The sequence below is a fragment of the Gigantopelta aegis genome, chromosome 12 (assembly GCF_016097555.1).
Source record: "Gigantopelta aegis isolate Gae_Host chromosome 12, Gae_host_genome, whole genome shotgun sequence".
Taxonomy (NCBI): Eukaryota; Metazoa; Mollusca; class Gastropoda; order Neomphalida; family Peltospiridae; genus Gigantopelta; species Gigantopelta aegis.
Window position 1 is genome coordinate 3492565 of NC_054710.1, and position 26676 is coordinate 3519240.

A 26676-nucleotide genomic window follows, 5' to 3' on the forward strand; every position below is an offset into this window, starting at 1 on the left:
AACAAGGCCCACTAAGTCTGTGATTGAGCTCCTTTAACAATGTGGTTTGGACTTTCAATTCATATTATTGTGTAATAATTTCAAGCCCTGACTGAGTATTCCTGTTTTCAGACCCGTCCAACATGGGAGGCCTCAACCTGCTTCTGATGGCCGGCCAGCAGTCCATGTCCTCAAGGTCATCTTCGTGTGGCTCGCCCGAGAAGGAGAAGAGAGTTACGCCCCCTGATCAGCTCTCTCCAAAATCTGCTTTGCTTGAATTAGCTGAGGTAAGTAACATTAGAAACGTAATGTAATTTAATTGAAATGTAACTATTATATCACGCATTAGTCTGTTCACTGACATGGAGAAAAAATATATTAGTTGTACCATTCTTAGGAAGGAGAAGAGAGTTACGCCCCCTTATCAGCTGCCTCCAAAATGTAATTATAGTACAGCCCCTAATCTAGAATTGAAAAAGTAGAGGTGACTTTTCCCTTCCCAGAAGAAAGGGGATAAGTGTGATAAAAATAGGCGATGTGAACATTTATTGGTATGTTTCATCATGTTCTGCATTATATCGAAAAAGTTCCAAATTAGACACTGGGTTCGAATCATTAAAGAAACATACCCTAGATTATCCATTTCCGTACATCCTGTTGTTTTTAATATCACAAAATGCATTTCTCATATTTTTAAAAATGCACATTTGTCTGAGAAGTAACAGTTACGGAGTCGAGTTTTGGTCTACTTCTAGAGGGTATTTTACCATTTCAAAATCACAGACTAATGTTTCACTCAATTGTAACTTTATCCAAATGCGTTACAGGTTTGTAGATTAACTAAACTTAGTGTTAATTTTCACGGGTTGAAACTAGGGTATGTCCCTTTAACTCTTTTTATGACCACTGATATTTTATCCTCAGTTGCAAATTTAATTGGTCAGAACTGATTATTTTTACTTACCATCATTGTGGATTCTGCAGTTTCTAATAAATTATTAGAAACAACATTTTATTAGAGATATCGCCACTTATAAAAAGAAGGGAATAGGCTGTGTTGTATCATTGCAATTATCTGTCATGGGTGTTAAATAATATTTACACTGCCGTATAAAAGTGAAACTACATTTATTAGCTAGCAATGTCCATGCGATCGATTCAATTGAGAAATAAAAGAAGAGAACAAAGTTATTCCACATTAGGGGATTTTTTTATAAACCTTTATTCTTTTTAGCTATCTTAAAATCTTTATTACAGTATTTTTTGTACCTTGTATTTTGATGACATCACCAAAACAAATTCCCGTTATTCACTGCTATAGGACTAGAAGACCAACATTATCTCAATCAGATATATCTATATTTTTGCCAGTTTCAGTTCCATAAAAGTTGAGTTAAAATTGGCTTATACATCATACCAACCTTTTGTACCAGATATCGAGGGGAAAACTAAGGGGACGGCTTATACACAGCGATATACGGTACACAAAGGTTGACTGGTCACTGCAAAAGGCGCGTCATGTGTTGATGTACGGTCTGGCACCGAAATAAAACCACAGACTGACAAGGTGTTATGTGAGCTGTGACGCTACACAAGTTGTGGTCTTGACATCTGTTATGTGATTTTGTTTTTGAAATCGCTTTAGTTCTAAACTATTACCGTGACTTCAACTTCTCTCTACTGCTACCATTTGTGACACCCAGTAGCCGATGTGTATTTTTATGCTGGGGTGTCGTTAATCATTCTATTCATTCATTCATTCAGTCAGTCAGTCAGTCAGTCAGTCAGTCAGTCATTCATTCATTGTCTCTACTGCTAATAACTCAGCAATTTGAGCCAACTTTCGGCAAAACCCTATCCATTTTACTCCATAAACTCTGTTGGACCTGGTAGGAAACATGTATTGCTTTAACGGTCACTCTCACAGTGCTTGTTTTGCTTTTTCTAGATGTGTGCAAATGAACTTCAGTTGGACGATGATGACAATTCACAGGTGACAACAACAGATACAAAATCTAAAGCGGGGAAATGTCGAGCGATAAGACAACCAGACGGTTGTTGTACAACTCCGCAGGACGGTGGTCCGTCTATATACGCAGACGTCCTCAACGATGAAGAAGTAGTGACGAAAAAACCCAAATCTAAACCGACGAGATGGAAAATAAAAAAGACAGTCGAGATCAGTCCACCAACCCACACAGACATTGATAAATCCTATACGGATGGTGGAACTCAGTCTTCGACGAATGTTTGTAGTAGCAAAAAAATTTGCCGAATGTCTGACGCTCATGTTTCTGTTGAACACGGAACCCCCAAAGGAAATGTGGAAGAAGAAGAACATCAGCACAAATGTTTGAAAACTGCTGTCAACAAAACGGAAGAGATGACTTTTGGTGGTGAGTTACTTCAAGGGGGAGATAACTCTGGAGATGGTGACCAAAAGGTAGAAGTTAAAAGATTTCGCCGGATGTCGAATGCCGAAACCCTGGCCGAATGTTTGTCAGACCAGAGTGACGATCCAGTGACTATTACCAACAAAGTTGACGGCTCTACATTTTCCACCGACGGCACAGGAGATGTCAAGGTCACGGTCAAAGTGAAGCAAAAGGCTGGCGCTACGGAAACGTCATTAAGTACGGAAAAAGCAGCAAAGATGATGCTGGTAAAAGAGAACAGAGCGCCGCTGCTTCCTTGCATAACGGTTCCGCAGTATCCGAAATCTGAAAGACGGTCGCAGATAACGGGCAAGGTCGTTTCTGAGGCTGCTGGGAAGATTTCTGAGGCAGCTGGGAAGGTTTGTGAAAAGAAGCGGTCACTGTCTCCCGATTCTGAAAACTGTCACCTCAAAGAGGAGAAGTCCGAGTTGGACGTTAATACAGGTAATTTAAATAGAGAATAAAGTTCTAGTTAACCGGGGGTGTCGGGGGGGGGGGGGGGGGGGGGGTGTAGCTCAGTCGGTCCAGCACTCCCCTGAAGTGTTTGCGTTGCAGGATAGAATCCCCACGGTGGATCTGTTCAACTGATTGGGTTTTAGCTCAGTCGGTTGAGTGCTCGCTAAAATTGAGGTGCTTGTGTCGCAGGATCAAACCACCTCGGTGGATCCATTCAACTGATTGGGTTTTTTCTCGTTCCAACCAGTGCACCGCAACTGGTCAAAAGGCTGTGGTATGTGCTTTTCTGTCTGTGGGAATGTGCATATAAAAGATCCCTTGCTGCTAATGAAAAAATGTAGCGGGTTTCCTCTGATGATTATGTGTCAGAATTAGCAAATGTTTGACATCCAATAGCCGATGATTAATTAATCAATGTGTTCCAGTGATGTCATCCTGTGATGGTAAGAATGGGAAATTCTGCGAGGCTTGCTGAGCAGATTATGTTTCCCAGTTGACCTGAACAGAATAAAGCTGACATCCCGTGACATAACTAGTTATTAGTCCCCTACAGGTCCAACCAGAGGGGACTATAGGTTTCATCTCCGTCCATCTGTCTGTCTATCCGTCCGTCTGTCCGTCCATCCGTCTGTCCCACATATAGTTTTCTGGATGGTTTTTTTGTATGTCTTGAGATATTTATGGCGGTTTAACCATTTTTGGCCCTTGAACTTATGAGATATGAAAATGTGTTTTCCAGACTCTTTTTGTTTTCTTCAGAAAACTTTGAGATATTCAGCAGAAATTTTGTTTATAGCTTTATCATGCACTGTTACAGATCAAGTTTGACTTTCATGGCAATTTAAAAAAAATTGACGGAGTTATGGCCCTTGAACTTAGGAGATACAAACAATTCTTAGGTTTGGTAGGGGACATGTATATTTCTTTTTGCAGTTACTCTCAGAATATTTGTTATTTTTTAATCCTGCAATCCGTCAAAAATTATGGGGTAAAAACTAATATTTTTGATATTTCACCGCCCCTGTTTGATGAACTAAAAGTCAAAAGAATTGTTTTGTAATGAATCTATGCAATGACTCAAAATAATGAGCTGAAATTTTGTGTATAGCTTTAAATATCATGTTGTGTTACAGATCAAGTTTGACTTTATCGCAATATTAATTTACCCATTTTTTAGTTATAGCCCTGAAACTTACACTGTAGGTGACAAGAAAATTAGTTTTTTTTACTTTTGGTGTTTTTTTGTTTGAAGATATTGAGATAAAATTTTGTATATAGCTTTAAATTTTATGGCAATTTTTACCCATTTTTCACAGTTATGACATTTCTTTCCTTTCATTGAAAGTACCATATGTTAGCAGGCCCTAATCTAGAATTGAAAAAGTAGGAGAAGTGACTTGTCCCTTCCCAGAAGAAAGGGGTGAAGTTTGATAAAAGCAGGCGATGTGAACATTTTATCGGTACATTTCTTAAAGTTTCACCAGTTTCTACGTTCCATCGGAGAAATTCCAAATTTTACACTCGGTTCTAATCGTAATGTTTTGATATAAAATACTACTTCCGGTAATAAAGTTTAAATAAAACACTTGTATGTTTTATTAAAAATGTGATATTATTTTAATAGTTGATAATGTGCTGTTATGGTAAAATTAAAGTATTAATTAGTATTTTCTGGCATAACTGAAATGAATGTGGCCGAGAATTTTCAACGCTTGGCACACGGCGCGACACACAGTTCACTTTGAGAAACATTAGCCCGGTTTACAGTTATATCTGAAGAATGTCAACATTAGACTATGACATGTATTTAATCTCTTCACAGCAGAAAACTGGCATGAGCATTAACATTTGTTGGTTGATTTTAATAATAAATTGAACACGGTAAAACATTATTGCAGCAAAACAATCGTACATTACAATGCACATGCGCAGAAACCACTTCTTGTTAATAGGCCGATTAACGATTATTCGAGGATACAGTCTGGCACCAAAGAAAAAACACGGCCGACATACGGCAACAATGTGCCAAGGTAACTATGACAATAAACAAGTCGGGGATCTTGACGTCTGTTGTGTGATTTCATTTTTGAAATAGGATGAGGTAAAAAAAATTATAGCGACTTCGACTTCTAACTACTGCTAATACCTCCCTGTAAAATGTTCCCTGCTTTTGACACCATATATCGAAAAACATTTTAAACATTCCTTTCCTTTCTGTATTGAAGGTAATGAAGATGACCAGGACTTGCAGCCCGTGCGGAAGTCGCGCCGTCGGAACCGTGGCCAGCGATACCAGGAGCTGATTGACGAGGGAATCATTCAGCCGTCCAAGGAGAGGCTGGCGGCCCGTCGCGCGGAGAAGACCTTTACTGGTAGTTCGTCTGGAGAGAGGTAAATCAAGATGTTGGTTACAGAGCTGTAGAACAATAGTTTCTGGCACGAGTCCTTTTGTAGGTGTCTCCAATGATTAATTTTCTTGAGACGTGTGTCAGAAAAACCATCAACAAAAGGACGAGTGCCAGAAATATTTTCTAGTTCAATGATTCTTATAATTTTACTATAATTATTATAAAATTCACTGCATTTTATTTTCATCCCGTGACGGTGCTCCTTTTCTCATCTGATATATATTACATCACTAAAAGGAATGCATGCATACAGTGTTACATATTACATGACGTCACTCCTTCACTCATCTGATATATATTACGTCACTAAAAGGAATGCATGCATACAGTGTTACATATTACATGACGTCACTCCTTCTCTCATCTGATATATATTACGTCACTAAAAGGAATGCATGCATACAGTGTTACATATTACATGACGTCACTCCTTCTCTCATCTGATATATATTACATCACTAAAAGGAATGCATGCATACAGTGTTACATATTACGCGATGTCAGGTACTACCTGTGCTTAAAGAATGATGTAATCAACAGGTAGCAAATGGCCGTCTACCTCCTAAACGATGAGTTAATTGACCAATGAAAAGGACACATTACCATCTAGGGGACGTGTGCTAGACGTTTATTCTGGCATATTTCTACTGGTTGATTGAACTAGAAATGGAAAATATCTGCCAGACTGGTATCAGTCAACATTTCCTAGTCCACCAGAATTGTTACTAGTCCGACAGCGTACTTAAGCAAACAAAAAATCATGCACAAACTGTGTGAATTGGCAAAGCCGTTGTTACATAAGTTTGCTAATGATTTTTTTTGTTCATACCCTGATGAACGTAAAAGAAATAACAGACAATCCTTGTAATTAAATTTGAAACTTACCTAAAAAATAAAAACACTCAAAGTTCATGTTTTATGTTGAAATATGTTTTGCTTCTAAGCAATAATGCTCGATAAGACAGATTACCAATATATAAAGTAACATCATCAGATATGACGTAACCTGACAATGTTATTTTTACGTTCATCGACAAATGAACAAACATCTGTTGTTACAACTCGACTAATGGGATGATATTAAATTGTGATAAATGTAATGGAAATTTAATGATAACATATCACAATACATACATAATCACAAATTTAAGCCATCATCCAGTCTAACCCGATTCTCTTTAATTATCAGGTCACTGGAGCATATGACTAGGGCACCACAGCAATTTGCTGCATGGCCATTGTTAAATTCGAGCCCTGCATGCGTATGGTGCTATTGTCATCTGTGTTATTTTATTTGGTTGTACACACCTCTGAGAATTAAACGTGTGTAAACCATTTATAGGTTGTGCAAGAACAAATTCCGTAAACTCATTTAATTTTTACATAACCCATCATGAACAATATCCATGGTGTCATAAATTCAATGCGTGAACAAAAAAAAGGGTTACGCAAGACTATACTTAAGCGAGCGATGTGCAAACGAAACTATCGCTCTCACAATTATTAGGGTGGCATATATATGTCTGCTATATCATGATGTTGATTTTTTATTTAGTTTTCTCGTGTGCGACGAAACCTTTTTTGACGATGAAGTCATAGAGATGAAACATCCTCCCAAGCGATCGGCATCGGAGACGGAAATCACAGATGAAAGAAAGTACAAGACAGGGTAAATATAATATTTATAGAACAGTAAACGTTTACTGTGGCCACTTAATACGGAGATGAAAGAAAGTACAAGACGGGGTAAATATAATATTTATAGAACAGTAAACATTTACTGTGGCCACTTAATACGGAGATGAAAGAAAGTACAAGACGGGGTAAATATAATATTTATAGAACAGTAAACATTTACTGTGGCCACTTAATACAGAGATGAAAGAAAGTACAAGACGGGGTAAATATAATATTTATAGAACAGTAAACATTTACTGTGGCCACTTAATACAGAGATGAAAGAAAGTACAAGTCGGGGTAAATATAATTAAAATATTTACTGTTGTTTATTAATTTAGGTTTTACATAATTAAAATATTTACTGTTGTTTATTAAGTTAGGTTTTACATTTAATTAAAATATTTACTGTTCTTTATTGATTTAGGTTTTAAATAATTAAAAAATATCTTGTGTTTTTCAGAGATTCTAATATACATAATTAAAATATTTACTGTTTTTTAGAGATTCTAATATACATAATTAAAATGTTTACTTTTCTTTTTAGAGATTCTGATTTACATAATTAAAATGTTTACTGTTTTTCAGTGACTTTGATTTGGAGGCGCACATTGCTGTGTTACCAGCCTGTTCTCTAGAGCAGTGTCCAAAAGGGAGGAAAATTGCCAAAGTGAGACACAACAGCGAGGGATCGCCACGGAAACCGTTATCTAATAATGACAATGGTAAGCTTTAGCATTATGGGGGTGGGACGTAGCCCAGTGGTAAAGCACTCACTTGGTGCGCGGTCGTTTTGGGATCGATCCCCGTCGGTGGGCACATTGGGCTATTACTCGTTCCAGCCTGTACACCACTAAGACTATGTGTCAGAATTACCACATGTTTGACATCCAATAACCGATGAATAATAAATCAATGTGCTCTAGTGGTGTCGTTAAACAAAACAAACTTTTATAAAAGATCCCTTGCTATTTCTTTCTAAGACTATATGTCAAAATTACCAAATGTTTGACATCCAGTAGCCGATGATTAATAAATCAATATGCTCAATTGGTGTCGTTAAACAAAACGAACAAACTTTACCATTATTTCCCAGGTGATTTAACAAAAACAAGTAGATTAGCTACATATATTGCTTTCTTTGCACACCTCCCTCCCCCCACCCTACCTCCCTCCCCCATCCCCCAATGCCTTGCTACCTTTCTCTTTCCTAAGTACATAGTGTACATAATGATTATCATAGTTACAGAAACAGGACAAACACAAAATGGTAGACGCTCATATACTTTTAGCAGGAACATTGCAGTAATATCTGGAGTTTGACTATCTGAAGTTATAGGGGTGATAATACTTTAGTGGTGTGGTGGAGGTGGGTGGTGGTCTCAATCCAGATTTATATGTAGTTCAAGTTTGACTATCTGAAGTTATAGGGGTGATAATACTCTAGTGGTGTGGTGGAGGTGGGTGGTGGTCTCAATCCAGATTTATATGTAGTTCAAGTTTGACTGTCTGAAGTTATAGGGGTGATAATACTCTAGTGGTGTGGTGGAGGTGGGTGGTGGTCTCAATCCAGATTTATATGTAGTTCAAGTTTGACTATCTGAAGTTACAGGGGTGATAATACTCTAGTGGTGTGGTGGAGGTGGGTGGTGGTCTCAATCCAGATTTATATGTAGTTCAAGTTTGACTGTCTGAAGTTACAGGGGTGATAATACTCTAGTGGTGTGGTGGAGGTGGGTGGTGGTCTCAATCCAGATTTATATGTAGTTAAAGTTTGACTATCTGAAGTTATAGGGGTGATAATACTCTAGTGGTGTGGTGGAGGTGGGTGGTGGTCTCAATCCAGATTTATATGTAGTTAAAGTTTGACTATCTGAAGTTATAGGGGTGATAATACTCTAGTGGTGTGGTGGAGGTGGGTGGTGGTCTCAATCCAGATTTATATGTAGTTAAGTTTGACTATCTGACGTTACAGGGGTGATAATACTCTAGTGGTGTGGTGGAGGTGGGTGGTGGTCTCAATCCAGATTTATATGTAGTTAAAGTTTGACTATCTGACGTTACAGGGGTGATAATACTCTAGTGGTGTGGTGGAGGTGGGTGGTGGTCTCAATCCAGATTTATATGTAGTTAAAGTTTGACTATCTGACGTTACAGGGGTGATAATACTCTAGTGGTGTGGTGGAGGTGGGTGGTGGTCTCAATCCAGATTTATATGTAGTTAAAGTTTGACTATCTGAAGTTACAGGGGTGATAATACTCTAGTGGTGTGGTGGAGGTGGGTGGTGGTCTCAATCCAGATTTATATGTAGTTAAAGTTTGACTATCTGAAGTTACAGGGGTGATAATACTCTAGTGGTGTGGTGGAGGTGGGTGGTGGTCTCAATCCAGATTTATATGTAGTTAAAGTTTGACTATCTGAAGTTACAGGGGTGATAATACTCTAGTGGTGTGGTGGAGGTGGGTGGTGGTCTCAATCCAGATTTATATGTAGTTAAAGTTTGACTATCTGACGTTACAGGGGTGATAATACTCTAGTGGTGTGGTGGAGGTGGGTGGTGGTCTCAATCCAGATTTATATGTAGTTAAAGTTTGACTATCTGAAGTTACAGGGGTGATAATACTCTAGTGGTGTGGTGGAGGTGGGTGGTGGTCTCAATCCAGATTTATATGTAGTTAAAGTTTGACTATCTGAAGTTACAGGGGTGATAATACTCTAGTGGTGTGGTGGAGGTGGGTGGTGGTCTCAATCCAGATTTATATGTAGTTAAAGTTTGACTATCTGAAGTTACAGGGGTGATAATACTCTAGTGGTGTGGTGGAGGTGGGTGGTGGTCTCAATCCAGATTTATATGTAGTTAAAGTTTGACTATCTGAAGTTACAGGGGTGATAATACTCTAGTGGTGTGGTGGAGGTGGGTGGTGGTCTCAATCCAGATTTATATGTAGTTAAAGTTTGACTATCTGAAGTTACAGGGGTGATAATACTCTAGTGGTGTGGTGGAGGTGGGTGGTGGTCTCAATCCAGATTTATATGTAGTTAAAGTTTGACTATCTGACGTTACAGGGGTGATAATACTCTAGTGGTGTGGTGGAGGTGGGTGGTGGTCTCAATCCAGATTTATATGTAGTTAAAGTTTGACTATCTGAAGTTACAGGGGTGATAATACTCTAGTGGTGTGGTGGAGGTGGGTGGTGGTCTCAATCCAGATTTATATGTAGTTAAAGTTTGACTATCTGACGTTACAGGGGTGATAATACTCTAGTGGTGTGGTGGAGGTGGGTGGTGGTCTCAATCCAGATTTATATGTAGTTAAAGTTTGACTATCTGACGTTACAGGGGTGATAATACTCTAGTGGTGTGGTGGAGGTGGGTGGTGGTCTCAATCCAGATTTATATGTAGTTAAAGTTTGACTATCTGACGTTACAGGGGTGATAATACTCTAGTGGTGTGGTGGAGGTGGGTGGTGGTCTCAATCCAGATTTATATGTAGTTAAAGTTTGACTATCTGAAGTTACAGGGGTGATAATACTCTAGTGGTGTGGTGGAGGTGGGTGGTGGTCTCAATCCAGATTTATATGTAGTTAAAGTTTGACTATCTGAAGTTACAGGGGTGATAATACTCTAGTGGTGTGGTGGAGGTGGGTGGTGGTCTCAATCCAGATTTATATGTAGTTAAAGTTTGACTATCTGAAGTTATAGGGGTGATAATACTCTAGTGGTGTGGTGGAGGTGGGTGGTGGTCTCAATCCAGATTTATATGTAGTTAAAGTTTGACTGTCTGAAGTTATAGGGGTGATAATACTCTAGTGGTGTGGTGGAGGTGGGTGGTGGTCTCAATCCAGATTTATATGTAGTTAAAGTTTGACTGTCTGAAGTTACAGGGGTGATAATACTCTAGTGGTGTGGTGGAGGTGGGTGGTGGTCTCAATCCAGATTTATATGTAGTTAAAGTTTGACTATCTGAAGTTACAGGGGTGATAATACTCTAGTGGTGTGGTGGAGGTGGGTGGTGGTCTCAATCCAGATTTATATGTAGTTCAAGTTTGACTATCTGAAGTTACAGGGGTGATAATACTCTAGTGGTGTGGTGGAGGTGGGTGGTGGTCTCAATCCAGATTTATATGTAGTTCAAGTTTGACTATCTGAAGTTACAGGGGTGATAATACTCTAGTGGTGTGGTGGAGGTGGGTGGTGGTCTCAATCCAGATTTATATGTAGTTCAAGTTTGACTATCTGAAGTTACAGGGGTGATAATACTCTAGTGGTGTGGTGGAGGTGGGTGGTGGTCTCAATCCAGATTTATATGTAGTTCAAGTTTGACTATCTGAAGTTATAGGGGTGATAATACTCTAGTGGTGTGGTGGAGGTGGGTGGTGGTCTCAATCCAGATTTATATGTAGTTCAAGTTTGACTATCTGAAGTTACAGGGGTGATAATACTCTAGTGGTGTGGTGGAGGTGGGTGGTGGTCTCAATCCAGATTTATATGTAGTTCAAGTTTGACTATCTGAAGTTACAGGGGTGATAATACTCTAGTGGTGTGGTGGAGGTGGGTGGTGGTCTCAATCCAGATTTATATGTAGTTCAAGTTTGACTATCTGAAGTTATAGGGGTGATAATACTCTAGTGGTGTGGTGGAGGTGGGTGGTGGTCTCAATCCAGATTTATATGTAGTTAAAGTTTGACTATCTGAAGTTATAGGGGTGATAATACTCTAGTGGTGTGGTGGAGGTGGGTGGTGGTCTCAATCCAGATTTATATGTAGTTCAAGTTTGACTATCTGAAGTTATAGGGGTGATAATACTCTAGTGGTGTGGTGGAGGTGGGTGGTGGTCTCAATCCAGATTTATATGTAGTTCAAGTTTGACTATCTGAAGTTACAGGGGTGATAATACACTAGTGGTGTGGTGGAGGTGGGTGGTGGTCTCAATCCAGATTTATATGTAGTTCAAGTTTGACTATCTGAAGTTACAGGGATGATAATACTCTAGTGGTGTGGTGGAGATGGGTGATGGTCTCAATCCAGATTTATATGTAGTTCAAGTTTGACTATCTGAAGTTATAGGGGTGATAATACTCTAGTGGTGTGGTGGAGGTGGGTGGTGGTCTCAATCCAGATTTATATGTAGTTCAAGTTTGACTATCTGAAGTTATAGGGGTGATAATACTCTAGTGGTGTGGTGGAGGTGGGTGGTGGTCTCAATCCAGATTTATATGTAGTTCAAGTTTGACTATCTGAAGTTACAGGGGTGATAATACTCTAGTGGTGTGGTGGAGGTGGGTGGTGGTCTCAATCCAGATTTATATGTAGTTCAAGTTTGACTATCTGAAGTTACAGGGGTGATAATACTCTAGTGGTGTGGTGGAGGTGGGTGGTGGTCTCAATCCAGATTTATATGTAGTTCAAGTTTGACTATGTGAAGTTACAGGGATGATAATACTCTAGTGGTGTGGTGGAGGTGGGTGGTGGTCTCAATCCAGATTTATATGTAGTTCAAGTTTGACTATGTGAAGTTACAGGGGTGATAATACTCTAGTGGTGTGGTGGAGGTGGGTGGTGGTCTCAATCCAGATTTATATGTAGTTCAAGTTTGACTATCTGAAGTTACAGGGGTGATAATACTCTAGTGGTGTGGTGGAGGTGGGTGGTGGTCTCAATCCAGATTTATATGTAGTTCAAGTTTGACTATCTGAAGTTACAGGGGTGATAATACTCTAGTGGTGTGGTGGAGGTGGGTGGTGGTCTCAATCCAGATTTATATGTAGTTCAAGTTTGACTATCTGAAGTTACAGGGGTGATAATACTCTAGTGGTGTGGTGGAGGTGGGTGGTGGTCTCAATCCAGATTTATATGTAGTTCAAGTTTGACTATCTGAAGTTACAGGGGTGATAATACTCTAGTGGTGTGGTGGAGGTGGGTGGTGGTCTCAATCCAGATTTATATGTAGTTCAAGTTTGACTATGTGAAGTTACAGGGGTGATAATACTCTAGTGGTGTGGTGGAGGTGGGTGGTGGTCTCAATCCAGATTTATATGTAGTTCAAGTTTGACTATCTGAAGTTACAGGGGTGATAATACTCTAGTGGTGTGGTGGAGGTGGGTGGTGGTCTCAATCCAGATTTATATGTAGTTCAAGTTTGACTATCTGAAGTTACAGGGGTGATAATACTCTAGTGGTGTGGTGGAGGTGGGTGGTGGTCTCTATCCAGATTTATATGTAGTTAAAGTTTTGTTTTCTTTAACAGCACCACTAGAGGAGTTTTGTATTGAGTAGGACAAATGTCATACATTTGTTTTCTCGGGTGTGGTCACCTAAGGGCCTGTCTAGTCATAAAGGTTTTCCCGTTTATAATTATAGTTTTTGTCTCGGCGAGGTATACACGTAGGTACATGTATTCATTTTATTTCAACTGATTTTCATGCTTATATCCTATTAAGGTTCAAGCATGCTGTCCTGGGCACACAGCTCAGCTATCTGGGCTGTCTGTCCAGGACAGTGGGTTAGTTGTTAGTGGTTAGTGAGAGAGAAGTGGGTGTAGTGGCCTTACACCTACCCACCAAGTCATTAAAACTCACTCTGGGTGGGAGCTGGTATCGGGCTGCGAACCCTGTACCTACCAGCCTTATGTACGATGGCCTAACTACGACGCCACTGAGGCCGGTGGTACATGTATAATTACCTGTCTGATGACGAAGGCGGTGATGACATCAACTTTCACTTTTAGGTTTTGTATTTAGATCAAGCTGCAAGTCCTAGGTTAGTGAAACTTCGTTTATAGAACTTTGCACCTACATGTATACAAAACTATTATTGGTAGTAAATCTTAAGGCAGAGGTTAATTGTACTTGTAGAATGCAGGAAATTGCATTTTAGGACATCTAGTTTTTTAAGTTTAGTTGGGAGCATACCCCTGAACCCCCAAGAAACTTTGTTGTGCATTCTCGATCTCAGTCAGCCCTCTCCCCTCCCACCCGATATCTACTTCAGACCTTCGTTTTTGACGGGCGCGAGCGCTAACACGCCCGTCAACCCCCGTCAACTCAATCTGACGGGCGCGAAATAATGCGCCCCAAAACTGAACAAATCACGCTTGTATTTTTTTTTTTTTAACTCTGCCATTTTAATTGTTTATTGAATCCAATCCACAACACCACAAATCTTTCCATTCTGTTCACAATGAACTTCCTAGAATACATTTTATAAATTAAAACACGATTGGTTGGTTATCTTTACACTGAGCCAATCAGCTAGGAGTTCACTTATTATTAAGATCTCGTCGGTTTTGTTTTGTTTGTTTAATTTCGTACAATGCAGGTAATGATCGCAAAATTTATTTTACACTGTCGTCGTTTTGATCACGTGCAGAAAAAATAATAGGTGCGTTGTCCATTAATTCTATGATGTGTATAATGTTTATACATGTTGATATCACAGTAAACGCATACACCAACAACAAACAAATTTAGTAAAGCAGGTTTTGTTTTTGTTAATAGCATAGCGACGTACTCCAGACATTTCTACTTTCTGTTTCACGATACTGCCACGTGATTTAAAGCCAAGAAGATTGACCTTGGTAGAGTCAGATTTCAAGTACATGTGATCGGTTGACGGGCATCTGAAACAAACACACCGATTTAATTTCAACTCAGTAATTCCAATTTACCGAGTGTAAAGCATGTATATTTTAAAATTAAATTTACATTAGGTTTGTTTGTTTGTTTGTTTGTTTGTTTTTGTTTTGTTTAATAGGTTGCTATGATTCGAGTGTATAATAAATGATGTGTTAACTACAGTACACCGAAAATGGAAGCTAATCCTGTTTGTACAAAAATATATTTATAAAAATTGTAGTAAGATATATTTGGGTAGAAAACAATAGATTTCTCTGTTATGACGGTGTTTTTTGGTTTAAAAAAAAAAGAAAGAAAAAAGAATTTGCAGGTACATGTACATAACATGTATATTATGATATCATGATAAATGTGATAACCCTATGCCATGTGGTTGTTACACTTTTACATTCAGTTCACAGGTTTGTGTCCATGAAGAAATCATATCATTCTGCAATGAAAAACCAAAATTATTGTACTTGTTTTAAATAAAACAGAATAAGCACAAACAAATCAGTTTCAATTCCTTATTCATAAATAGTCAACAGATTATCATGATTCAGAAAAAAAGAAAAGAAAGAAAGGTTTTATTTAACGATGCACTCAGCACATTTTATTTATTGTTATATGGCGTCGGACATATGGTTAAGGACCACACAGATATTGAGAGAGGAAACCCGCTGTCGCTACTTCATGGGCTACTCTTTTCGATTAGCAGCAAGGGATCTTTTATATGCACCATCCCACAGACAGGGTAGTACATACCACAGCCTTTGATATACCAGTCGTGGTGCACTGGCTGGAACGAGAAATAGACCAATGAGCAATCATGATTCAGAATTGTAATGCAACATGATATGCATATAATACATAAGAAATCAATAAATATTGTGTTCATGGTGTTTCTTTTTCTTGTGTAAGACTGCAATGGCCCATTCCATCATCTTTGAGAATAACCATCTTATTAGTTAAATTAAGATATTTATTTTGAAAACACAAAACCTTAACCCTTAAGATATTTAATTTAGAAATCATTACTCCTCAAACTTAATCATGTTCATGGGTGCAATTCCTCTCGGTCTCTTGCCTCTAATTCTGATTATTTTGAGGGGTGCGATTCCCCCCTCTGCATTTTGAGGTGTGTGATTTCCACCCCCCACCCCCCTCATACGCATTTTGAGGAGTACGATATTTAGCACTCCTGGGTTTTTCAAAAACAAAGGTCTGCTACTTGCCAGTGTTTCTGCCAGAAAGACATTTTTGGGTATTGTGCTATGGAATTGAATGCAACCAAAGTCAACAGGGGTTATGGGGGGCCTCCCCCAGAAAGAAAATGGGTTAAGTTTAGGGTTAGGGTTAAGAAAATATTACAGTGATGATAAGAGTAATTAATTTTATCAAAAGGTTAACTTAAAAACAAAAACTGCAAAAAATTAGTGTATGACACCATACCCATTTTACCCTCTGGCAGAAACCCTGCTTGTTTCTGCCGTGCCTACTATGAATGTTCTCCACAGTGCACGGAAAACGTTTATTGTAGACAAGACGTTTAATTCCCTGGAGTTCTTGTTTTATTTTTCAGTGTCCAGTCAGACGTTGATTCTTCCTCCTCACGTTAAAGTGAAGTCACCCAGTCAGCTTGGTGAGCCGGTGACTGGCAGTCGGAAACGTAAAGCTCGCAAACACTCGATAACACACCTGCTGTTGACAGCGTGTGACACAGACCAGAATACAAGCGGAGGTAATTTAAAATTTATTAAAAAAAAGTCTTAAAGGAAACAGGGCTTCTAGATTATGGTAGCCCCACTCCCATGGCTAGTGATATTCAGTGTTGGGATAGCAAATAACTACTATTGCCATGCCAGACAGGACTTCTAGATTATGGTAGCCCCACTCCCATGGCTAGTGATATTCAGTGTTGGGCTAGTAAATAACTACTATTGCCATGCCAGACAGGGCTTCAAGATTATGGTAGCCCCACTCCCATGGCTAGTGATATTCAATGTTGGGCTAGTAAATAACTACTATTGCCATGCCAGACAGGACTTCTAGATTATGGTAGCCCCACTCCCATGGCTAGTGATATTCAATGTTGGGCTAGTAAATAACTACTATTGCCATGCCAGACAGGGCTTCTAGATTGTGGTAGCCCCACTCCCATGGCTAGTGATATTCAATGTTGGGCTAGTAAATAACTACTATTGCCATGCCAGACAGGGCTTCTAGATTATGGTAGCCCCACTCCCATGGCTAGTGATATTCAGTGTTGGGCTAGTAAATAACTACTATTGCCATGCCAGACAGGACTTCTAGATTATGGTAGCCCCACTCCCATGGCTAGTGATATTCAATGTTGGGATAGCAAATAACTACTATTGCCATGCCAGACAGGACTTCTAGATTATGGTAGCCCCACTCCCATGGCTAGTGATATTCAATGTTGGGCTAGTAAATAACTACTATTGCCATGCCTCACGGGGCTTCTAGATTATGGTAGCCCCACTCCCATGGCTAGTGATATTCAGTGTTGGGATAGCAAATAACTACTATTGCCATGCCAGACAGGGCTTCTAGATTATGGTAGCCCCACTCCCATGGCTAGTGATATTCAATGTTGGGCTAATAAATAACTACTATTGCCATGCCTCACGGGGCTTCTAGATTATGGTAGCCCCACTCCCATGACTAGTGATATTCAGTGTTGGGCTAGTAAATAACTACTATTGCCATGCCAGACGGGGCTTCTAGATTATGGTAGATCCACTCCCATGGCTAGTGATATTCAGTGTTGGGCTAGTAAATAACTACTATTGCCATGCCAGACAGGACTTCTAGAGTATGGTAGCCCCACTCCCATGGCTAGTGATATTCAATGTTGGGCTAGTAAATAACTACTATTGCCATGTCAGACAGGGCTTCTAGATTATGGTAGCCCCACTCCCATGGCTAGTGATATTCAATGTTGGGCTAGTAAATAACTACTATTGCCATGCCTGACGGGGCTTCTAGATTATGGTAGCCCCACTCCCATGACTAGTGATATTCAGTGTTGGGATAGCAAATAACTACTAGTGCCATGCCAGACAGGACTTCTAGATTATGGTAGCCCCACTCCCATGGCTAGTGATATTCAATGTTGGGCTAGTAAATAACTACTATTGCCATGTCAGACAGGGCTTCTAGATTATGGTAGCCCCACTCCCATGGCTAGTGATATTCAATGTTGGGCTAGTAAATAACTACTATTGCCATGCCTGATGGGGCTTCTAGATTATGGTAGCCCCACTCCCATGACTAGTGATATTCAGTGTTGGGATAGCAAATAACTACTAGTGCCATGCCAGACAGGACTTCTAGATTATGGTAGCCCCACTCCCATGGCTAGTGATATTCAATGTTGGGCTAGTAAATAACTACTATTGCCACGCCAGACAGGGCTTCTAGATTATGGTAGCCCCACTCCCATGGCTAGTGATATTCAGTGTTGGGCTAGTAAATAACTACTATTGCCATGCGAGACAGGACTTCTAGATTATGGTAGCCCCACTCCCATGGCTAGTGATATTCAATATTGGGCTAGTAAATAACTACTATTGCCATGCGAGACAGGACTTCTAGATTATGGTAGCCCCACTCCCATGGCTAGTGATATTCAATGTTGGGCTAGTAAATAACTACTATTGCCATGCCAGACAGGGCTTCTAGATTATGGTAGCCCCACTCCCATGGCTAGTGATATTCAATGTTGGGCTAGCAAATAACTACTATTGAAAACAAATTGTCAAATGTTGCAGTTGTCTATTTTATAAACACTCTCGAGTGCCTAATAAACATAGGGGCTGAATAAGCATAGGGTCTGGAAAATTTTCTAAAATCAATTAAAAGTAGGGTGCGGAATTAGCATAGGGTGTGGAAATAATAAAAAAAACCCAATAAGAGTAGTGTGGAATTAGCATAGGGTCTGGAAATTTAGCTGAACTGTAAAAATTTACTAGTAATGAAAACAATTTGGTTTGACATAAAAATAAAAATAAGTGTTTTGGAAATAACAAAAATATACTATTGTTGTGTGTACATGTGTACATGTAATTTAGAAAACAAGCAGCTCAGAAATAAATAACTTGTAGTAAATTCCATAGTATGAAAAAATGTGTTCACTATAAACATATGTTTCTATTATCTAACTGTTACAACTGTGTCACTGCACACACAATTAATTAAAACTGTAAGTGTGTTTGTACATTTAAATGAAATATGATAATTAATGTGAGGCGAGATTGCAGCTTTGAAAAAAAATCCAAAGGTTCCATGCAAGAAAACCAAAACAATCAGGGTGGATGACAGCTCGCTAGATTCATCTCCTATATTTAACACATGGTCAATTATAACAAAACGTAATTTCATCCAACTTAATTTTTACCTGTATCATTCTTTATTTTTAAAGCATAGGTGGGGACACTTATGATGCCAGGGGCTGGCATGCATAAATCTCAGCTGAAGATTCACAAACAACTGTGGTCATCGGCCATGCCAGCTGTTAGCGGAACGCGCCGGAACTGGAACGCGGTTAGGGGATGTAACTCTGCCTAATTTTTCTTGCTAATTTCTAATAAACTCTATTTGCAAGTGAAAATAAAAAGGTTTGAGTGGAATTTGTAATTAAAATGAGTGGAATTTGTCATGTAAAAAAATATATATAAAAAGAGGAAAGAATGTAGATAAAGTTTGGGCCAGTTCCCTTATCCTAAAGGAACTATACTTTATCTACTCTAGTATACATAGCTTAACAAAAAGTCATATTTACCTTTAAGAATTCGGTACCCCCCCGTCTTCAATGTTTGGTGAAAAGATGAAGTGTTGAAGTGTAATTGATTAATTTATATAAAGTGCTTGCATGAACTGTTGCATCAATTTACAGGCGTGCACTCAATCAAACGCATCCTAGGAATTTACCCAACCGAATAAAACCAAACCGAGCCGAGCGATAAAAACAAAATGGCGGCCAACAATGTTCGGAAACATGTGTTTACATTTTGTTGTAGAGTAACATACTTTGTTGTGCCTTAATGGTTCAAATGATCAACTAAGCAGAAAAACAATGTATGTATATTGATAAATAAATAAATGTATTATCTGACCACAAAAGTTGGCATTTTACTTGACAACTCAGAAAATTGTGAATTCCGTTTAAGATTTGCGACTCCGTGATCGCGGAAAATCGGTACCCCTAATAGAGGCTATATGTAAGCATTTGATAAATTAAGAATTGTAATAAGCGTTGGGTGCCGAATTAGCGTAGGGGGTTACAATTTTTTTAGATGTAATTAAACGTAGGGTGCTGAATAAGCGTAGACACCAACATTTTTTCACAAATTTAATAAACGTAGATGTACGTTTATTTCGCACTCGAGTACTAGCCCAACACTTAATATCACTAGCCATGGGAGTGGGGATACCATAATCTAGAAGCCCTCTCTGGCATGGCAATAGTAGTTGTTTACTAGCCCAACACTGAATATCACTAGCCATGGGAGTGGGGCTACCATAATCTAGAAGCCCTGTCTGGCATGGCAATAGTAGTTATTTACTAGCCCAACGCTGAATATCACTAGCCATGAGAGTGGGGCTACCATAATCTAGAAGCCCTGTCAGGCATGGCAATAGTAGTTATTTACTAGCCCAACATTGAATATCACTAGCCATGAGAGTGGGGCTACCATAATCTAGAAGCCCTGTCAGGCATGGCAATAGTAGTTATTTACTAGCCCAACATTGAATATCACTAGCCATGAGAGTGGGGCTACCATAATCTAGAAGCCCTGTCAGGCATGGCAATAGTAGTTATTTACTAGCCCAACATTGAATATCACTAGCCATGAGAGTGGGGCTACCATAATCTAGAAGTCCTGTCTGGCATGGCAATAGTAGTTATTTACTAGCCCAACATTGAATATCACTAGCCATGGGAGTGGGGCTACCATAATCTAGAAGCCCTGTCTGGCATGGCAGTAGTAGTTATTTACTAGCCCAACATTGAATATCACTAGCCATGAGAGTGGGGCTACCATAATCTAGAAGTCCTGGTACAAGGACTTTACTTACAACAGTTTATTATTACTGGATAAGAACTATTGACGTCAATTAAAGGGGTTAGTTTTGGTTTTTATATTTGTTGCAAATTAAGATTACTGGTTTAAACTTTCTGTAGATAGGCTTAAAATTTGCATCACTGAGCATTTTTCCTCCAAAATAAAATCTGAAAATTGTCATGGAAGTTACTTGCATTTTATTATTTAGAATATTCATTTTCAAACATCCAAAGTATTTTTGGTCATCATGCTTTTTATAATACCCATGAAGTACATTTTTTCATAAAAAAATAAAAATGCACATACGTGTACCTCTGAGAAGTAAGGGTTATTGAGAAAGGCTCCAGTCTATTTCTAGATTGTATTTCCCTATTTAAACATCACAGACTTCAGTTTCACACTTTTTACAACGTTATCCAGATGTACGTGTTACATGTTTTTGTAGATTAACCAAACTTAGTGTCCGGTATTTATTTATGGGTTGAAACGGGGGTCTGCAACTTTAATTGTTTTGATTACAAAACTTCCATTTATTTCTTCAACAGATTCAGTGAAACAAGAGAGTGAAAACATCAAAGAAACCATGTTGTCAATGACAACAGAACTCCCTGAGACTGATGAAAACGTACGAAACGTCGACTCGACAAAACTAGATCTGAAGACTGCGATTAAGCTTGAACAGCTAGAAACTGAAGTCTGTTTTCTTCCTAAAGTTAATGAAAAATGTATTAAGTCAGAGAAAGAACAAATTGTGCAAGAGAAATCTACAAATATTCTTGATGACCAAGCTTTCTCTGGTATTGACGAGAAGGAATCGAAGCCCGTTTGTTTTCCTAATCGGGATGAAAAAGAAGAAGATCGAGATGTCTTCGAGAAGGATGAAAGGGAAGGTAACTCTGGAGATGATGAAACCGGTAATAGATCTGTCGACCCTGTGGTTAAAGACGTGGCAGTGACGACTGAAACCAAACTGATATTAAATGTGGATAAATCTTGCGAACCGGTAGTGCTTTCGAAGACGGGAATAAAATCTGATACGGATCATGCATTGGTCTGCATCTGTGCTGATGGGGATGTTGTAGGAGATGATGAAAACTCTGTGGTTTTAACATCGCGCGATGTTTGTCGAGACAAAACTGCCACCCAACAGCTAACGGCCACAGCATCGGAGAATTATAACATAGAAAAATTGACTGAAAAAAGCAGGCCACTTTTGAATGATGGAACTGAAATGAAATCGGTTGTTCCTGGTGAAAAAATCACCCGTTTGTCAAAAGATGAAGCTTCGGATCATGGTGATGATGATGATGATGATGATGATTGCCTTGAGAAGAAACCAAACAAAAACCTAAGTGTTGAATTCGCACCATCTTCTGATGGTTTTAAACGGACTGCGGATGGCTTAAACACAGTGATGCACGTTTCATCGCCCGCGGAAAACCATCCTGCAGATCAGTCTGTTGTCATAGCAACGGACAAACAGGAAGAGAAGCCCAGTTTGGATAATGAATCTGTTTCGATAAGTGAATCTCCATCATTTTCTGTGACCATGGTAACGGAAAAGCAGGAAGAGGAAAATTGTTCGGAGGCTGAACCTTATTCAGCAGTGTCCACTACCGAAGCAGATAAACAACAGATTTCCAGCACAGATGCCGTGCATTTAAGTCCTGGCACAACTATCATGGATGTTTCCACGGCTAATGCAAATACTGTACTAATAGGTGAGCTTCACTCCATTAAAAATCCGACAACTTTGGACGCCAGGGTTACAAGTCCTGCTGGCACAGTGGCAACTGATATTGTCACCATGGTTACAGATCCTGCCGTAACAGTAGCAACTGATATTGCCACCATGGTTACAGATCCTGTCGTAACAGTGGTCACTGAAGTTGCCACCATGGTTACATACCCTGCTGTAACCACGGTCACTGAAGTTGCCACCATGGTTACAAACCCTGCTGTAACCACGGTCACTGAAGTTGCCACCATGGTTACAAATCCTGTGTTTGCAGCAGTGAGCGATGACACAACAGGTTCAAGTATTGCGACGATGACACCGTATTCTGCAACCACCACCCCATCCACGAATCAGGTCGTCATGGTTTCCACTCCGGCAGCCTGCACCGTCGTCAGTTCGGTTTCCATGGTTTCCAGTCCGGCCAGCACCGTGATCAATCCGGTTGCCATGGTTTCCAGTCCAGTGACAGCGGTCGCGAGTCCAGTGTCTGCCGTTTCTAGTCCAGTGACTGCCGTCTGCTCGTGACGTCTGCTCCTGGCAAACCGACCGACCGACGTCTGCTACTGTGAAACAGAACACTTGACACGGACTCGCCAAAAAGAAAGAAGAATGAAGAAGCCTATTACCACGAGCGAGTCAAAAACACAAACTGCCTTTTAAAAACATTACAGATAATGAGAAACAAGAGATGTGAAGATTATTTAAAATTTCAGAATGTTTTATATGGATATGTCATATGGTTGCCATGGTAACAGAAATGCAGCTGGAAAATGCAAACGGTTACCTGGACAGCTCCGAGTCACAAAATTTTAATACTTAATACTTAAACTTTCTTGTCCAAAATGTTTTTACAAGTTTTACCTTTGGTTATAGTTTGCCTCCAAAAAACAAGAAAGTTTATGTTTTATCCTAATTTATTTAAAAGAAAACTTGAAGGCACAAGATTTAAATGTTTTTATTTACATTACATGGTTTCAATGGTAGCAGAACTGCAGCTGGAAACTGCAAACCAATTAACCCAAACAGCACCCTCGATCAACCCAATAAATGGGTGTTTCTAATTCAGGTATTTAAAAAAAAAAAAAAAAAATATATCTTGTCCAGAATGTTTATACAAAAGACACCTATCATTTCAATAATTAGGTGTTTTTAATTGCATTTTCTCTCTCTCTCTCTCTATCTTTCTCTCTCTCTCTCTCTCTCTCTCTCTCTCTCTCTCTCTCTCTCTCTCTCTCTCTCTCTCTCATAAGTCTTTAGTATTCAAAATATCTTGTCCAAAATGTTTTTAACAAATTTTATGTTTGGTTATATTTTTGAAACTGTTTTATCTTTTTATCCTAATACATTGAGAAGACAATTGAGAAGTCTAAATGTATTGTATCATTTATCATGATGTCCTGCAGACATGGCTACATGGGGCCCTGTACAGGTATATTGTATTTATATTTATTTCTCACAGAATGAGACTATGACAAAGTGTGACAGTAGCAAGGAAGGATCCAGGAAATATTTTAGGGTGGGGATCATGGGCAAAAGGTCACATATGGACCAACTCCAGAAAAAGACACTTAATTCAGTAAAAGTTTAGCACTTGTGAAAACAAAATTGTAAAAAAATTGCTAAAACAAATTGGTGGGGTGGGGCACTTGAATATTTTTTGTGGGGTGGTGGCTGGTCACCTTGGTCTTCTCCCTTGAATCTGCCCATGAATAGAAGGAGAAATTAGTGGAATTCTGTACTTAAGTTTGCTTGTAAAGTACTCTTTTGGGAGTTCTCTTACAATACGTGAAACCCCTCTCTAAAAGCAGACTCTTTGTAAACTGGAATAATTTAAAAAAGGGTCCCTTTTTAAATATCAGTACAGAATACAAGATACCCCTTAAAACTGGACTTTTTCGTTTGGCCCATTGGTGTCCGGTTAAGACTGGTTTCACTATAATTATATAAAGAGGGATTCTTTGGTGCCAGGGTTATGACATGAAGTTGGTAGTTCTAGAAGATGTTTTTAGTAAATGTTTCTAGTGAAGTTCACTTTTCTAGAAGATTTAATGAAGTTCTCTGGTTCTAGAATATACATGTATATCTAATGGAGGGTCTTTCTTGTTGAACTTCTCTGGTTCTAGAATATACATGTATGTCTAATGGAGGGTCTTTCTTGTTGAACTTCTCTGGTTCTAGAACATTTGTTTAATGGAGATTTCCAATGTAGTTCTCTGATTCCAGAATAGATGTATGTGTCTAATAGAAGAGTTCTCTTGTTCTAGATTTCCATTACAGAAATTTGCGGAGAAGTTCTGTTGTTTTAGCAGATTTCTTTAATGAAATTCTCTTGTTCTTGTAGATTTCTCTAATGAATTTCTCTAGTTCTACAAGATTTCTTTAATGAAATTCTCTGTAGCAGATTGCTCTTATGAAAATCTCTACTTGTAGCAGATTGCTCTAAAGACATTATCTAGTTTTAGTAGATTTCCCTAATAGAAGTATCTAATAAGGTCTCTGGAATACTGGAAAAGCAGAATTTTGAATTTCTTACAGTAAATTGTTAAATATATTTGTACATACATGTTTTAACCGTGTCTTTATTTAAGTACTCACCACATAATATATACATTATAGAGAGAGCATTATATAACAATGTATGACATTTTTGGAACAAGCTTGTCATTTTTAGTTCCCAAAGTAAAAGTTTAAAGTTTGCTTTTGTTTAACAAAACCACTAGAGCAAATTTATTAATCATCGACTATTGGATGGAAAATATTTGGTAATTCTCACAAGTATTTGAAGGTGACAGTGTTTGTGTTGGGTGGGGGGGGGGGCTTTGGTGAGTGGGTGGTGGGAGCTTAAAACTTAGTAAGCACGTTTCATGAATTTCATACTTGTTGCTTTGTTTGTCAGTGTACAGGTTACATTATGCAAAACAGTGACAGCCAGTTGTTTAGTGTATAGTATTTTTTCGTCTCTGTAAATTTACATGGCTGCATTTTGTTATTGATTGAAAGTTTATTGCTGATATTTGTATTGTATTCATATTTTGTTCTTCATTGCCCTGTTTCGATCATTTCTCCTCTCTGACTTTGTCCATCTTATTGTTTTTTTCTTCCATTCTGCCAGCTCCTAACATTCTCTTTCTTTTACTGTCCAGCTTCACATCCCAGTCCTTGGCCCACATTTTCAAAGCTATCTTAGCACTGTGAAATCATAAAACTATCGTAAACTGTGATGTCACTATGGTATGTGCTGTAGTGACATAGCCTATGATGGTTTTACGATTTCGTAGTGCTAAGACGGGGCTTCTAAAATGTTTACAAAAGCCATGGGATCAGTGATTTTAAAAATGTACTAGCCATGATTAAACATTCACTAGCCCTACTTTACTTAATAGTAATTTTACTAGTAGTAATAATTTGATATGTTACCTAAAGAGATTAAAAACACCAAAATTGGGGGTGGGGCGGGGTGGGGGCAGCATATTCATATTTACAAAATAGACTTAAATGCAGCAATTTACAAAACAAAAAAATCACTAGCTGTCGGGCATGGCAATAGTAGTTATTTACTAGCCCAACATTGAATATAACTAGCCATGGGAGTGCGGCTACCATAATCGAGAAACCCTGACTAAGATAGCTTCGAAAATATGGACAGCCCTTGTTTCTCCAACCACAACAGGTATTAGTAAAGTGGTTTTGATTCCGTGTTTTAATATGATACTGACCAGTGTGTCGCATATTTTGTTTTTTGTTGCATCTCTGTTGATTGATCTGCATAATGTTGTGTAAAAATTATACGTACTGTAAATCAGGAATCACATACTGTAAATCACAAAATGTTAGCGAATTTAGCGAGCCTGTACAAGCTAGATGCTAATATTTCATAACAATAGATTTAAATAGACATACAACACTGTTTAAAAAACTCACCTTTTATGCGATTGTTCTTACCTTTGTTTCATACCCAATAGCTGATGTGTATTTTTTATTCATTCATCGTTCATTCATTGTTCATTCATTGATTCGTTTTTGTCTGTGATTAACTGAAGGCACAGCAATGATTTCATACTACTGAGTAAAACAAACGAATAGCAGGCAACATTAGTTTGTTAACATGCATATTACTGTAAGATTTTACTAGATTATCTGTAAGCTGCATAAACTTATCTGTTTTCCTTTCTTTTTATTACGACACCACTAGATCACATTGATTTATTAATCATCAGCTATTGGATGTCAAACATTTGGTAATTTTGACATATCTACAATTTTCCATTAGCAGCAAGGG

General features: G+C 38.7%; 1 protein-coding gene across 1 annotated transcript in view; it reads left to right on the forward strand.

Annotated features, from left to right (window-relative positions):
* Window positions 1–25747, forward strand: part of LOC121386754 (HMG box transcription factor BBX-like) — a 36479-nt gene extending 10732 nt beyond the window's left edge. The window contains exons 4-10 of the mRNA XM_041517756.1: window positions 112–266; window positions 1928–2858; window positions 5096–5261; window positions 6834–6947; window positions 7544–7680; window positions 16153–16311; window positions 21205–25747. Of these exons, the coding sequence (XP_041373690.1) occupies window positions 112–266; window positions 1928–2858; window positions 5096–5261; window positions 6834–6947; window positions 7544–7680; window positions 16153–16311; window positions 21205–22922 (3380 nt within the window). The 3' untranslated portion in view covers window positions 22923–25747. The remainder of the gene's footprint in view (window positions 1–111; window positions 267–1927; window positions 2859–5095; window positions 5262–6833; window positions 6948–7543; window positions 7681–16152; window positions 16312–21204) is intronic.
* The last annotated feature ends 929 nt before the right edge of the window (window positions 25748–26676 follow it).